This window comes from Pelodiscus sinensis, chromosome 2 (genome assembly GCF_049634645.1).
Source record: "Pelodiscus sinensis isolate JC-2024 chromosome 2, ASM4963464v1, whole genome shotgun sequence".
In the NCBI taxonomy this organism is placed as follows: Eukaryota; Metazoa; Chordata; order Testudines; family Trionychidae; genus Pelodiscus; species Pelodiscus sinensis.
In genome coordinates, this window is record NC_134712.1 from 252,636,408 (window position 1) to 252,650,453 (window position 14,046).

The following is a 14,046-nucleotide window of genomic DNA, read 5'->3' on the forward strand; positions in this document are numbered from 1 at the left end:
CCTGACTGGTCCTGGATGAGGGATTTTGCAGGACCAGGGAAGGTCATTTCTGGCCCCCTACTGCCATCTTCCATCCCCTGCTTTGCTGTCCCACCAAGCTTCTCGGTCCCCTTGGACAGCCCTGCTCCCACTTCCAGCCAAGCTGAGCTGTGTGCTGGGCTTCCCAGCTCCCGGCCCCCACTCCTGGTAGCTCAGCTGAGCCATGTGCCAGGCTCCTGCCTTCCCCCCATCTGCAGCCCAGATTGTCCTCACCCCCACGACATGCTGGTCTCCTCCTTCCTCTGCAGTGCACCAGGGCTCTCTGATCCTGAAACATCTGTGATCCTTCTGGATCACAGATGTTGCCAGACCAGAGAGTCCTGGTTCATAGAGATGTAACCTGTATACAACAAACAAGCAAACCAAAAATAAGTATTTCTTCACATAATGCACAGTTAACCTGTGGAACTCCTTGCCACAGGATGTTGTGAAGTCCAGAACTTTAGCAGGGTTCAAAAAAGAACTAGCTAAATTCATGGAGGATAGGTCCATCAATGACTAGTAGCCAAGACAGGCAGAGTCAGAGTGTCCAAATGACAGAAGCTGGAAGTGGATGACAGGTGCTGGATCATTCACAGGTGCCCTGTTCTGTTCATTCACTTTGACAATTCCTGGCACTGGCCACTGCCAGAAGACGGGGGTACTGGGTTTAACAAACCATTGTTCTGAACCAGTGCGTGTTCTTATGCATTGACATCCATGAACGTACGTCAGTTATATGGCTGAGTTGGATACCAAATTGGGTTTAAAAGTCTTTGCCATCTCGTCTCACCAACATTTTCAGCATTTCCCTTGCCAAATAAACACATCACGCATGTTGCATACTGTAAACAATATGTGCAATTTATTCCATTTTATTAGTACTGGCAATTGGCTATCCAAAGAGCTTGAGTTTGGTTTGTTGACAGATATCTGTAACAGTCTAACTACATTCCAGATGTAACGCATACACTGAAAAATATTTACAGACTCAACTCCATACGCAAAAAGTTTCAAATACAAATACAGTTAGTACAAAAAAATCCCCAGCAACTCTGTAACAGCACAAACTTGTTATGGCCTTTCGTTAAGTTCAAGTATTTTCCAGTGGAATGGTTTGCAAGCAACAAGGTAATTTGGCTTTGATTGGGGACATTCCAGGCCCTGAATAAAAAAAAGACAAGCTCTTTATCTGACAGGGTTGAGGGAGTATAGTCAGCATTTTGGATGAAACAAACCACACCGCGAACCCTACCTGCTCTATGAATGAAACACCTGACCTGTCACAGAAGCAAAGTATTATATGTCATTGAGGCTATGTCTAGACTACGGGGTTTTCCCAGGATATCTCCCGTATCCCGGAAAAATTCTGTCACGTCCAGGTAATGCATCTGCTCTTCCACATTTTTTTGCAGAAGAGTAGACGCGCTCTTTCGAAAGCCCTGTCTTCCTCCTTCCACATGGAAGACTGGCTCTTCCAAAAGAGGAGGCTTTTCTGAAATTTGGCCCAGTGTAGACGGGCCAAATTTCAGAAAAGCCTCTTCCAAAAAAACAATCAGAAAAAGGTACGCAAATTGCAGAGTGCATTTTGCGAACCTTTTTCCAATAGATCCTTGTAGTCTAGACATTGCCAGAGTGAGCCCTCTCGGGAAGGATGCTGCATATGAATTAATTGCAATTGTATGAGCAATCAGATGGTTAGCATAGGATGGATTTTTGCCTAATTTGGGATCCTACCTTTGGCCACATTGGATAGGAAGGGTTTGTTTATTGTGCCTTGTAATCTTTCTCCTTTCCATAAAAAAAGGGTTTTTTTTTCCCAGATCTGAACGGACTCATTTACAAGCCAGCATCGTCACACCATAATAATACTAATGTGCATTTCTCAGGGTTAACTTTGTCCCTTACTTTGGCTCCTATGGCAAAGAAAGGGCTGTAATTGAATCTCAAAGGGACTGTGGAATAATTCCCCTAGTGGAAGAGCCACTATACATGTCCCTCAGCTCCTCTCCTCTCAGCTCCCAGTGCAGGGCTCGTGCAGAGCTAGCTGGGAGGTAGAAGGGCATCCTCCTTAGCACGGTGGGCTACAAAGATTCTGGGCTGCAGATTACTGCAGAGGCAGCCCCGGCAAGACGGCTGGAGGTTTGAGAAGCTCTTCAGAACTGCAGCACAGAGCGTGTCCTCTCATCTGCAAGTGCTTGAGGAAGATGGGGAAGCACTGATCAGCCCTATGTTATGGATAAGGAAATACAGGATAAGTGACTCAACCAAGGTCATAGAGTTGATCAGTGGCAGAGTGGGGAATGGCACACACGTCTCTTGATTTGCTTTTATCACAGAGCACTAGGTCACAGCTGCTCCAGGGGCTGACTAGCAGGACAGGGTCTTCAAACTGAATTCGCTAAGACAGGGAAATGTTCTCTCAAGGGAAGCAGGGGGAGCCCCATGCATGGGTCTTTTACAAGTGAACACTCGATTGGACAGAGCCCTGGCCAATGCGCTGCAGGGAATGAGCTAGCACCGGCTGGACCAGATGGGACTTCACAGCTCGTTCCCCACTCTCACTTTTGTGCGCAAAATGCTGCCCCATTGAAGTCACTATTGACTTGAATGGGGCCAGGATTCCAGAGTCTACTCCTACCCCAATGCCACTGCCTGCCCACACAGGCACGCTGTTCAGTGCTGCAGTGCAGCTGCCTAAGGGAGCATGGGAAACTCCGCCCCATCGTCTGTCTGCTTCTGCTCAGAGCTTCCGTCAGGGTCATTATGTGATACGCCTTCTATTTCCGGGGGGCGGAAGCTAAATAAGGGAGCTTTGCAGAGACATGCAACAGAAACATCTCCACAGGGCAGCAAAACCGTAACCCCAGACCCAGCGGTGGGCCTGACGTCACGCCATCTCTCCCACTCCCAAATGCATCAGAGTCACAGGGTTTTACAGGCTCACTTGGGCAGGGTAGCGGTTTACTGCGGGCAGAACGTGGACACGTACCATCCTGTGTACAACCTTGATACGCTCGCCACCGTCATCTGACCCTGCAAGCTCACGTCGTGGAACAGGGGGATAGGACTCACACAATGAGACCGTTAGCCGGGACTGAGTGTCCAGCTTCACTGCTCTGTTTGGCTGATCCGTTGGTATCCCTGCAGCAGGAATACACATCCCTGGGATCACATCAAGTTCTTGGCACAGGCTACCAAGAAGGGGCAGGAAATTCAAAGAGACTCCTGAAATCCCCTCCGTAGCTCAGTCCCTTTATAACAAGTCCCCATGGTTGATCCTCATTCAGGGGTCTCCAGTGATCTGCTTTTCACCCCCACAAGCAAAGCCAGAAAATCAAACCAACCCCTCAACACAATCATCTGGTAAGAGAAAATGTGTCTGCCATGGACTGCCTCATACTGGAGTCACTCAGTTGAACATGGGGCTGGACACTTGGAACAGCTGAAGTCTCATTTTGTCTCTGACACTGGCCCCCGGAGTGCCTTGGGTAAGTGTCTTAACCATGCTGGATGAAGAGGGGCTCACGATAGTTATCCCCCCCGGGAGTAAAGATAGCAAATTAGTTCCTTGTGAAGCATTAGGCATGGGTGAGAAGAGATCATTATAGTTACAGACCCCACAGAAAGCAGGGGACACAAGAACCAACCAGAGAGCCTTACCAGCAAAGTAAGCCAGGGGGCTGTCTCCGTGTCGCTCGCTGGCTATTTTTGGGACAGCAGTGCCAATCGAAGCAGGACTGAATTACACCCCACGCTCGAGGCACTCCACATGCTCCGAAGGTTAACGACGAGCTCGTGAGTCTGATGGACATCTGGGGTCAATTACATCCAGCGGGAATTACTCAGGAAGTGCCGAGGGCCAGCAGCTGCTGTTGCTGTTAGAACCAGGATAAGCCTACCATCCCGACTCCCCATGCAGCAGTCATTGCATTGCTCCAGGAGGACACGTTGCAATGGGCCTGCTGCAGTGTGAGTCATGGTGAAGGGAAAAACCCTGCAGCAGCCAACCCTCTTCCTACTCAGAGCTTCCATCAGGGTCGTTATAGAAACACAGAATCAGAGGGCTGTCAGGCATCATCACATCCAATCCCCTGCCCAAGGCAGGACCCACCCCAGCTCAATCATCCCAGCCAGGGCTTTGCCAAGCCAGGACTTCAAAACCTCTAGGGATGGAGATTCCACCCCCTCACTATCCATTAATAACAATTACTGTGGCATCTTAGAGGCTAACAAATATATTAGGTCATGAGCTTTCATGGGTAAAACCCACTTCATCAGATGAGTTGGAGTAAAAAATGACAGAATCCAGAGTATATATAACAGCAAAAACAGTTACCTGTCCATTGGAGGACCAGTGTTAATGAAGCTTATTAAGCCAGGCTGGAGGTGTGCCATTCATAGCGTTTGATGTATAAATGTGAATATCAAAGATTGGGGAAACTGCCTTTGTAGTTCATTAACCAGCTAATATATTTATGCAAGACAGAGTTAATAGTGTCACACTTGGAAATGAATTCCAGTTTATCACCCAACTACTCGCTGTAGCTGGATGATAAAATTCCTTTGTAGCAGGATGGCTACTTTTAAATCCATGAATGAACGTCCGGGCAGATTAAAATGTTCCCCTGCAGGTTTCTGTGTGTTCCCATTCCTGATGTCTGATTTGTGCCCATTTATCCTTCGTCGCAGACACTGTCTGGTTTAGCCAATGTATGTGACAGAGTGGCACTGCTGGCACTTGATGGCATATAACTCATTGAGTTTTACCCACGAAATCTCATGATCTAATATATTTGTAAGTCTCTCAGGTGCCACTGGACCGTGCGTAGTTTTTAAAGTTACAGACTAACACTCCTTTGCGACTTTTTGTTCATTGTATTCCTTATAAAACGATCATTTGTTCTGTCTCTAGCATGGATGATGTGATATAGCTTTAGGAAGGGTGTTATAGGATTCTGATTGAACACAGCACTTAAGCATGTGAGTTGGCCCGTCGGGCTACTTGCTCAAAGTTAAGCACGTGCTGAAACGCTCTGCTCAGTCAGAGTCTCTAGCTGTTTATCACAGTCTGAGTGGTCTGATCCTGGGAGCTTTTGAATGCATCCTACAAAGCCCCAGTAGGAACTGAAGATGCATAGGCACCTGGCAGGATCAGGCCCTCCATGAAAGGCAACAGAGCAGAAAATGGGGCAGTTAATTATTTACTTTTTCACTCTACTTTGTCCCAGCCTGATAAATCCCCCGGCCATGCTCCCAGTGGGCAGAGTTACGTTTCTGCTCCCTGTTCACGGCATTAATTCATAACAAAGCCACAGCCACTTTTGTACAAGTCGGATACATGATGGGGAAAAAAAAACATTGTCAAAGTATTTCTAACGCAGAGCATTTGAAAAAGAGAACCGCCCCCCCTAGTCAGAGCTGCGCTGTGCTTTGGATCCCTTGCCTTACTGCCTGAGTCGCCTCATGGAACTCAATGGCGGTGTTTAAACTGGGCAGATTTGCTTAAAATTTCCCCACTTCTGCCACCATTGCTTCCATTTCTCCCGCAGAACTAGAGCGGACAAGCTGTTTGCTGGGTAAGCACCGTGTCATTAGGCTTGGTCTGCACTAGGGTTGGACTGTAGCTACCTCCAGTGATAAACTTTAGCTAAAATATCCTGGTCTAGACAAGTCCACTGGAACTACTCATGTGAGCAAGGCAAGGAGGTTTTGGTGCTTAAACTGCAGGCGAGCGCTTCTTGTGAATGAACTCTCTCCCGTCCCCATTATAGTCAAGCGGACAGATTCTCAGCTTGGGTCACTGAAATAAATGAAGCTGAACCCACTGACAACAGCGGGGGATCTGGTTCTTTTGACCTCTAGGAGAAGACGACCAGCCACCATTGTGTGAGCTGATCTGGTTTTGGGTGGAAGTGGGAAATGGGGTTGATAATACATTATATATGTATATCTGTATCTCACATGTAATATTCATATCCGTCTCCACACATACACACGGTTCAGTGATCTATTTGTTGTGACTATTTATAAGCTCTTGATTAAACAAAAGTGCAGGTTGAACCGCTCAAGTCTGGCAGTCTTTGGGCCAGCAACATCTGTGGTCCGGCATGATTTTAGTTAGCCAGATGTCCCCCTATCATGGTTGTGACCAAGTTTCCTGTGGTCCCATACAGCTTATAGCCACCAGTCTCAGCTCTTAGTGTTCTGTGATGTTATTTAGCTCTACGTTACCCTGTGGAACTCCTTGCCAGAGGATATTGTGAAGTCCAGGACTTTAACAGGGTTCAAAAAAGAGCTAGATACATTCATGGAGGTTAGGTCCATCAATGGCTATTGTCCAGGATGGGTAGGAATAGTGTCCCTAGCCTCTGTTTGTCAAAGGCTGGGAATGGGTGACAGGGATGGGATCGCTTGATGATTCTGTTCATTCTCTCTGGGGACACCTAGCATTGACCATTGTTGGAAGACAGGATATTGGGCTAGATGGGCCTTTGGTCTGTCCCAGTGTGGCCATTCTTATGGTCTAATGTAGCTCTAAATGTCTTCTAAGAGCCCAATAAACAGTGGAAGTGTTGGTAATGCTGCTAGACAATATTGATCTCTCCTAGTTTGGCAAATTTTCTGGTTCAGCACCGGTCAGGTCCCGAGGGTGCCGGACTAGAGAGGTCCAACCTGTACACGATAACAAAATTTGTCAGCACTGGTTTTCCGATCTCTATAAGAGTTAACACAGACATCAGACACTTAGAATTTCGTTTCCCTGGTTGCTTAAAGGCACTTTTGCTTCAGCTGTGCAGTAGCAATGTTAAAAAACGCTGAGCGGGTGCAATCCCCCAGCTCTGTGACAAACACTGCCCTGTGGCTTTGTTACAATGCTCTACTGCAAACGGGATGTTCAGCACTCAGTTCAGCACTGAGGGGGGAAGATACCCCCTTTACCTCTGCGCTAATCACTCTGGGGCGCGTACATTCTTTCGAATACGGCTACGGTTCTGGTGACAGTCTTTGTGCTAGATTCATGCCGGGTGAGATCCTACGGCTGCAATCTCCCAACGACATCCATCCCCTCTTGTTAGTGCACGTAAGTCTCCAGGCAGGACAGCAACGATGCTAGTAGATCGTGGCAGCTCTCGCAACATGTCCCTGTGTTCCCCTTTAACGGAGGAATTAACGTTAATTTGAGAGAGGACATTTAGTAATTAAACACCATTCAATGCAAGGACAGTACTAGAGCCTCATGAGGCAGGGCGTGGGCTGCTCAGCATGGCCCAGACTTCTCTTCTGAAGGATCAGGAGTCCCCTTCCCACTCACCAGCTTGCTTGCCAGTCCAGGCTGTGTGATAGAGATCCCGGGATGGGTCACCTCAGGAGAAAGACGGTTACTCCCGTGCCTAAGCAGAAGGCATCGGGGACCATTCAGTTTAGCTGGATGGAGGTTCCCAGAGAGAATACGTCAGGACGAGGCCGGAACAGGCCAGAAAACATTGAAATAACCCATCCTTCATTTACATTGACCTCCACACACACATTGCGTGCTCTTTGAATTCAATTCTAGACAATGCTGGGGGGGGATGGGAAGCCGCACACCCCTTCTTCCATTGCCGTGTCTGTGAGCAATGGTCAAGCCCCTCACTAGATCCATACCGAAGTCTTTCCATCTTTGCTGCTAGAGCTCCCTTTTTCTGAACTGGCTCTGGGCTTGGCACCTTGTTTCTCCTGGGCAATATTGGCCCGGTTTTGTTCCACCACCGTCCCCCCAGACGCTGGGCTGCTAGTTTTGGAAGGCTGCGTGTTGGCCTGAGCGGTGTTGTAGCTCTGGAAAGCTGTGTCCAACTGCTCCTGGGCCACCCTCAAATGTTTATGGAGGCTGGACAGATCCGGCGGGAGGTTCTCATCTGGGCTTGTGCACTGTTGTTCTTGAGCCACGTTTGCCAAGTTCTGCTCATGGGCCAGGAGGCTATTGGGGATCTTGGCTGGCTTCTCTGATTTCATGACTAGGTTATACTCCGGAGGGCAGGCGATATTCTTGGCGTAGGAATAATTGTAGGGAGGCTGCCGGAAACTATTGATCTTTCTGCTGCGAATGGCATCTCGAATGGTTCCAAACCCCAAGTGAAACATCTCACACAAGTTGAGGAGTAGACACAGGCAGCTCACGACATACATCACCAGGAGGAAGATGGTCTTTTCGGTGGGCCTGGACACAAAGCAGTCCACAGTGTGAGGGCAAGGGAGTCGGTTGCAGACGAAATACGCCTCCACCTCAAAGCCATAGAGAAAGTACTGCCCCACCAAGAAACAAATTTCAAAGGAAGCGCGGGCCAGGAGTTGGAAGACGTAAATCTTCATCAGTCCTTCTTCCTGGATGCGTCTCCTGCCGTCATGCTTCTGCTGCTCCTTCCCGTTCTTTGCTTTGGCTTTCTCCTCCTTTTCCCCCGTGTTCTCGGCGATCATGGGATCCTCTTCGTCAGCTTCCAAAGGGTCTTCCAAGTGACGGACGGCTTGCCAGTGCAAAGCAAACCGCTTCTTCTTCTTGAGACCCTTAAACCTCCTCTCCTCCTCGGAAGCCCTGGCGATTCGATGGATGGCGTAGCCCAGGTACATGACAGAAGGGGTGGAGATCGTGATGATCTGGAAGACCCAGAAGCGGACGTGCGACAGCGGTGCAAAGGCGTCGTAGCAGACATTGTCGCAGCCCGGCTGCTTGGTGTTGCACGTGAACTTGCTCTGTTCATCGGAGTAGATGGACTCCCCTCCGACGGCCGTCAGGACGATGCGGAAGACGATCAGCACGGTGAGCCAGACCTTCCCCACAAAAGTGGAGTGATTGTGAATTTCTTCTAGCAGGCGGGTGAGAAAACTCCAGCTCATGTTGGTCATAGGGGCTAATCATTTATAACCTGCAAGGAAAAAACAAACAGCTGTGAGCGAGTGCAGCACATGGAATTGCGCCTGGCACATTGCAAGGCACTGAAACGATGAAGCGTTTCACTCGGTGCCATGGTAGCCCCGCTCGTTATACTTCGTTCCCATTAGTTGCACACATAAGTGCAGCACAAAGGATATGTTTAGACCACGACCTTGTCATGAACTCCCCATCGACAGTGGGACTCTGGTGGGGGGAGGGGGGGAAGAGGACTATACCAATTTGTGGCTGGATCAGGGAGGGATGTAAAATGGATCAGGATGTAAACTGGATCAGGATGTAAAATGGATCAGGGAGGGATGACTTTAGTAAGGCATTTGATACGGTCTCGCATGATATTCTTATTGATAAACTAGGCAAATATAACTTAGATAGGGCCACGATAAGGTGGGTGCATAATTGGCTGGATAACCGTAGTCAGAGAGTTGTTGTTAACGGTGCTAAATCCTGCTGGAAAGGGATAACAAGTGGAGTTCCGCAAGGGTCTGTTTTGGGACCCGTACTGTTCAATATCTTCATCAATGATGTAGATATTGGGATAGAGAGTACGCTTATTAAGTTTGCAGATGATACCAAACTGGGTGGGGTTGCAACTTCTTTGGAGGATAGGGACATAATTCAAAATGACCTTAGCAAGTTAGAGAAATGGTCAGAGGTAAACAGGATGAGGTTTAATAAAGAGAAATGCAAAGTGCTCCACTTAGGAAGGAACAATCAGTTCCATACATACAAGATGGGAAGCGACTGTCTAGGAAGGAGCATGGCGGAAAGGGATCTAGGGGTCATAGTGGACCACAAGTTGAATATGAGTCAACAGTGTGACGCTGCTGCAAAAAAAGCAAATATGATTCTAGGTTGTATCAACAGGTGTGTTGTAAGCAAAACTCGTGAAGTCATTCTGCCGCTCTACTCTGCACTAGTTAGGCCTCAGCTGGAGTACTGTGTCCAGTTCTGGGCGCCACATTTCAAGAAAGATGTGGAGAAATTGGAAAGGGTACAGAGAAGAGCGACAAGAATGATTAAAGGTTTAGAGAACATGACCTATGAAGCCAGGCTTCATGAACTGGGCTTGTTTAGTTTGGAAAAAAGAAGATTAAGGGGGGACATGATAGCGGTTTTCAAATATCTAAAAGGGTGTCACAAGGAGGAAGGAGAAAATTTGTTCCTCTTGGTTTCTGAGGACAGGACAAGGAGTAATGGGCTTAAAGTGCAGCAGGGGAGGTTTAGATTGGACATTAGGAAAAAATTCCTAACTGTCAGGGTGGTCAAATATTGGAATAAATTGCTAAGGGAGGTGGTGGAATCTCCCTCTCTGGAGATATTTAAGAACAGGTGAGATAGACATCTGTCAGGGATGGTGTAGACAGAGCTTGGTCCTGCCTTGAGGGCGGGGGGCTGGACTCGATGACCTCTCGAGGTCCCTTCCAGTCCTATGATTCTATGAAAATCCCTTTTAATTGGTTTAACTGGTTACATGTGATGTTTAACCAATACACCGATTAAAGGGAGGGCTAGTGGACGGTCCATTCCAGGTCCACTGGGCTGGAGAAGTTCCCCCACCATGCTGCCCCCTCCTCCCCCCACACACACAGACAAGCCCCTGCCTGTGGTGGACTCCAGCTCCCACCGATTAATGAGACTTGTCAGTTCACTGGGTAACCAGTCACATCCTTAGGATCAAAGCCTTAAACCATAAACAAACCAATGGCCATTTTTAATGCTTCATACCACTGCCATGATGAACTCAATGAAGCGAGGCCAGAGATCTGATTCTCATAATCCAATAGCACAGGCCCCCTGCTACCGCATGAGCTAAATGCTGATCAAGACTCTCCGTTAGCAGTACAGATGCTATGACACAACTAAATGACACAGCTGTGACGCTATCCGTGGAGTGCCATGGTGCACATACATGCGAATAGTCAATTATATTGAAAAGATCATCAAGAAGAATGTAAAAGTCTATATACCTGTACACGTTATGCATCCAAAGCTACATTTAAAGAACATTATTAAAATTGCAAAGTCAAGCAGCTAAAGGTCGGGAGAAGCCAGAATTAAGGTTGCCTGTGTAACCTTAACTAGGCTCCTTTCTGCTTATGCATTTTGATACAGTGTTTAATCACAAGTTCACTTACAATTTTCCACAGAACCAGGGATGGTGCAGGGCAGGGGCTCTAGCTTCTCCACAATCTGCGTTAGCTCTCTGAGAGCAGCTGATGAAGTGGGTCTTTGCCCACGAAAGCTTATGCTCCTACACTTCAGTTAGTCTATAAGGTGCCACAGGACTCCTCGCCGCTTTTGCAGATTCAGACTAACACGGCTACCCCTCTGATACTTGAGAGCAGCTGCCACCCTCCAGCCACCCAGTTCTGAAGGCAGAGCGGAGAGAGCAGCTGCCAGGGTGGGAACATGGGTGCCCGAGAGCAGTTCCCAGCCTGTGTCTCTGCCCACCAGGACATGCCGGCCAGGGCTGCTCCCTGAAGGTTCTACTGGCCCCAGAGTCAGGTCCCCCACTGCCCGCTTGACTCTGACCCATGGCAGCTGTGAGCACTACCTGGTTTCAGTTTCCAATGGGGCCAGAGAGCATGTGGTCTCCGGGGAGAGAGGAGAAGCAGAGGATGGGGCCACGGAGAGGGGGCAGGGCCTCAAGGAGAAGGGGACTGAGAGGGGCCCGCCTCAGCCTCTCCACTGAGAAGAGGCTGGCACAGCCCCTGCATAGAACCTCTGCCTCATTCCGTGCACACAATGGGCCTGTTCCGGGGATAAATCGGGGTGGAGAGTGACCTATTTCACGTGCCGTGGACATAGGGAAGCAGGTCATGAATCAGACAGGGGATCAAAGCCAGAGAAAGGACGGTCACATGGTGAAGGCAGTTGAATGCTGGACTGAGAAACTGGATTCTATCCCTGCCTCTGCCACTGATTCATTATGTGATGATGGTCAAGTCACTTAACCCAAACGTTTCATGGGGAGTCACTACATGTGTGCACCTCATTTTTTGGGAGCCCTACTTGAGACTCTGGAGTTTGATGTGCAGAACCACGGAGCACTCACAGTTGCAACGGAAGCCAACGGGAGCAGTGCCTTGCGCAAATACAATGCTAGTCAGTGCTGAGAAATCAGATCAGAGCTGACTCGTCTGATTCTCTCTAGTGTGCTGAGACCAGCAGCCTGCTAAGCAAGGCTGAGAGCTTTTTAACGAGGCTTTGAGACCAAACTCTTTTCACACCCATCAAGCCTTAAGTTATTTACTTGTTCCCATAACATAAGGACTAGGGGTCACCAAATGAAATTAATAGCTAGCAGGTTTAAAACAAACAAAAGGAAGTTTTTCTTCATGCAGCGCAGAGTTAACCTGTGGAACTCCTTGCCAGATGATGTTGTGAAGACCAGGACTTTAACAGGGTTCAAAAAAGAACTAGATAAGTTCACAGAGGTTAAGTCCATCAATACTTACTAGCCGGGATGGGTAGAAATGGTGTCCCTAGCCTCTGTTTGTCAGAAGCTGGAAATGGGTAACAGGAGATGGATCACTTAGAGATTCCCTGTTCTGTTCACTCTCTCTGGGGCACCTGGCACTGGCTTCTCGGGAAGGCCAGGGCTAGAAACAGCCCGTTCCTAAGTGAGATGGGAGCTTAGCGAACAGGAGCAGATAACAGGGGCGATTGGTACAGAGCAGGATTCTAGGGGGCTCTGCCCCGAGGCACCACCCTTTATATCATGCCCCGCAGTGGGAGCCTGGTGCCAAATGTGGCCACCTTGACTCCCACTGCAAATGGGACCTCTGTGTGCAGGGTCATGGAGGGACATGCTGGAGCTAGACCTAGGAGTCTGGTCTCTGTATTTATTAACAAAGTCCCAAGTACCTGCAATGCCTGTTGAAGGCAATGGGGACTGCGAGTGCTCAGAAGCTCACAGGATTTACAAGTAGGACCTCTCTGGTCTGGGACTCTCTGGTCCAGCACCACGGATGTTGCAGGATGAGAAAGATCCAAGCGGCTGGGAGCAGAAGCCAGCCGGGATCCCGGCAGCAGAGTGGCTGGCGGCCGGGAGCATTGCGGGGGCCAACACATGTAAATCCTTCACATTCCTGGCCAGGAATCATCGGCATGCAGCTGCTACTGGCTATGCCGTAGATGCACTTTAATGCTGTTGAATTATACCACAAATGAATCCGGCCCCGTTAGTTTACTCACCCAGTAGCCGTAAGCACCAAACCCTGAGGGTTTTCCTGCCGTAGAACACAATGCATTGCCTCGCGCTCCTCACCAGCCTTCAAGCAAAGATACTCAAGTGATCCTGCAATCCCTGGTCAAAGTAACACCGACAGACCCAATTCTGATCTCAGGCATGCTAGGTTTGCCGGCAAAAGCAGAATCAGGCCCCCTTGGCTTGGGTTATTCCTTTGTAACCAGAGGGGTGTCTTGAATTTCTCATCCCCTCCCCTGTACATAGGTCTGTGCTAGAAGCAGCTCTCCCAAAGCTCTTTATCTGCATTATTGATACTTTCCCAGGGGCTTCCTCTCAAACGACCCTTCCCCAGAACCATTTGAAGCCAGTGCACGTCGGTGATTTTTTTCTTTTTACATCTACATTCTGCCTTTTTCAATAGAAGAGTCTTTTTTTTTTTTTGACTGATGTTTCTTAGCTATGAGCCAAATATAACACGGCTTCTCCCACAACAACCAACCTTGAGTCTGCCACAGAAGAGAACAATCAAATCCAGGACTTGCAATAGAGTAAAAGCTCTTTTGCTGTCAAGAGGTCTGCTGGAAATTTCCAGTGCTACTATTTTTATACATAATAATCCCTTTAGAAACTCAGAATCACCCACCTTTAAAATCCTCCTGGAGACAAGATTCCTAATAACAATAATCATGTAGCACTTTCCATCAAAGAGCTTTACAAAGGAAGGCAGTATTATTGATCCCCATTTTACAGATCAGGAAAACTGAGGCCAAGAGGCTAAACAGTTGCCCATGTTTACAAAACAGGTCAGGACAGAGATGGGAACAGAACCTATTGCCTCCTATCTCCTATACCATAGGCCTAGCTGTTGAATCCCACTATCTCTCAAAAACCTTCTTGGACAAAA

General features: G+C 48.4%; 1 protein-coding gene across 9 annotated transcripts in view; it reads right to left on the minus strand.

Moving 5' to 3' along the window:
- Positions 1–14,046, minus strand: part of GJC2 (gap junction protein gamma 2) — a 78,828-nt gene that overhangs the window by 13,671 nt on the left and 51,111 nt on the right. For 6 of the 9 annotated variants that reach the window (XM_075922948.1, XM_075922949.1, XM_075922952.1 and 3 more), the window contains exon 2: positions 862–8,921. The exons of the other annotated variants lie outside the window; for them this stretch is intronic. In XM_075922948.1, the coding sequence (XP_075779063.1) occupies positions 7,654–8,901 (1,248 nt within the window). In that variant the 5' untranslated portion in view covers positions 8,902–8,921 and the 3' untranslated portion in view covers positions 862–7,653. Of the gene's footprint in view, positions 1–861; positions 8,922–14,046 lie in introns of those variants that run through there. 9 annotated transcript variants of the gene reach the window in all.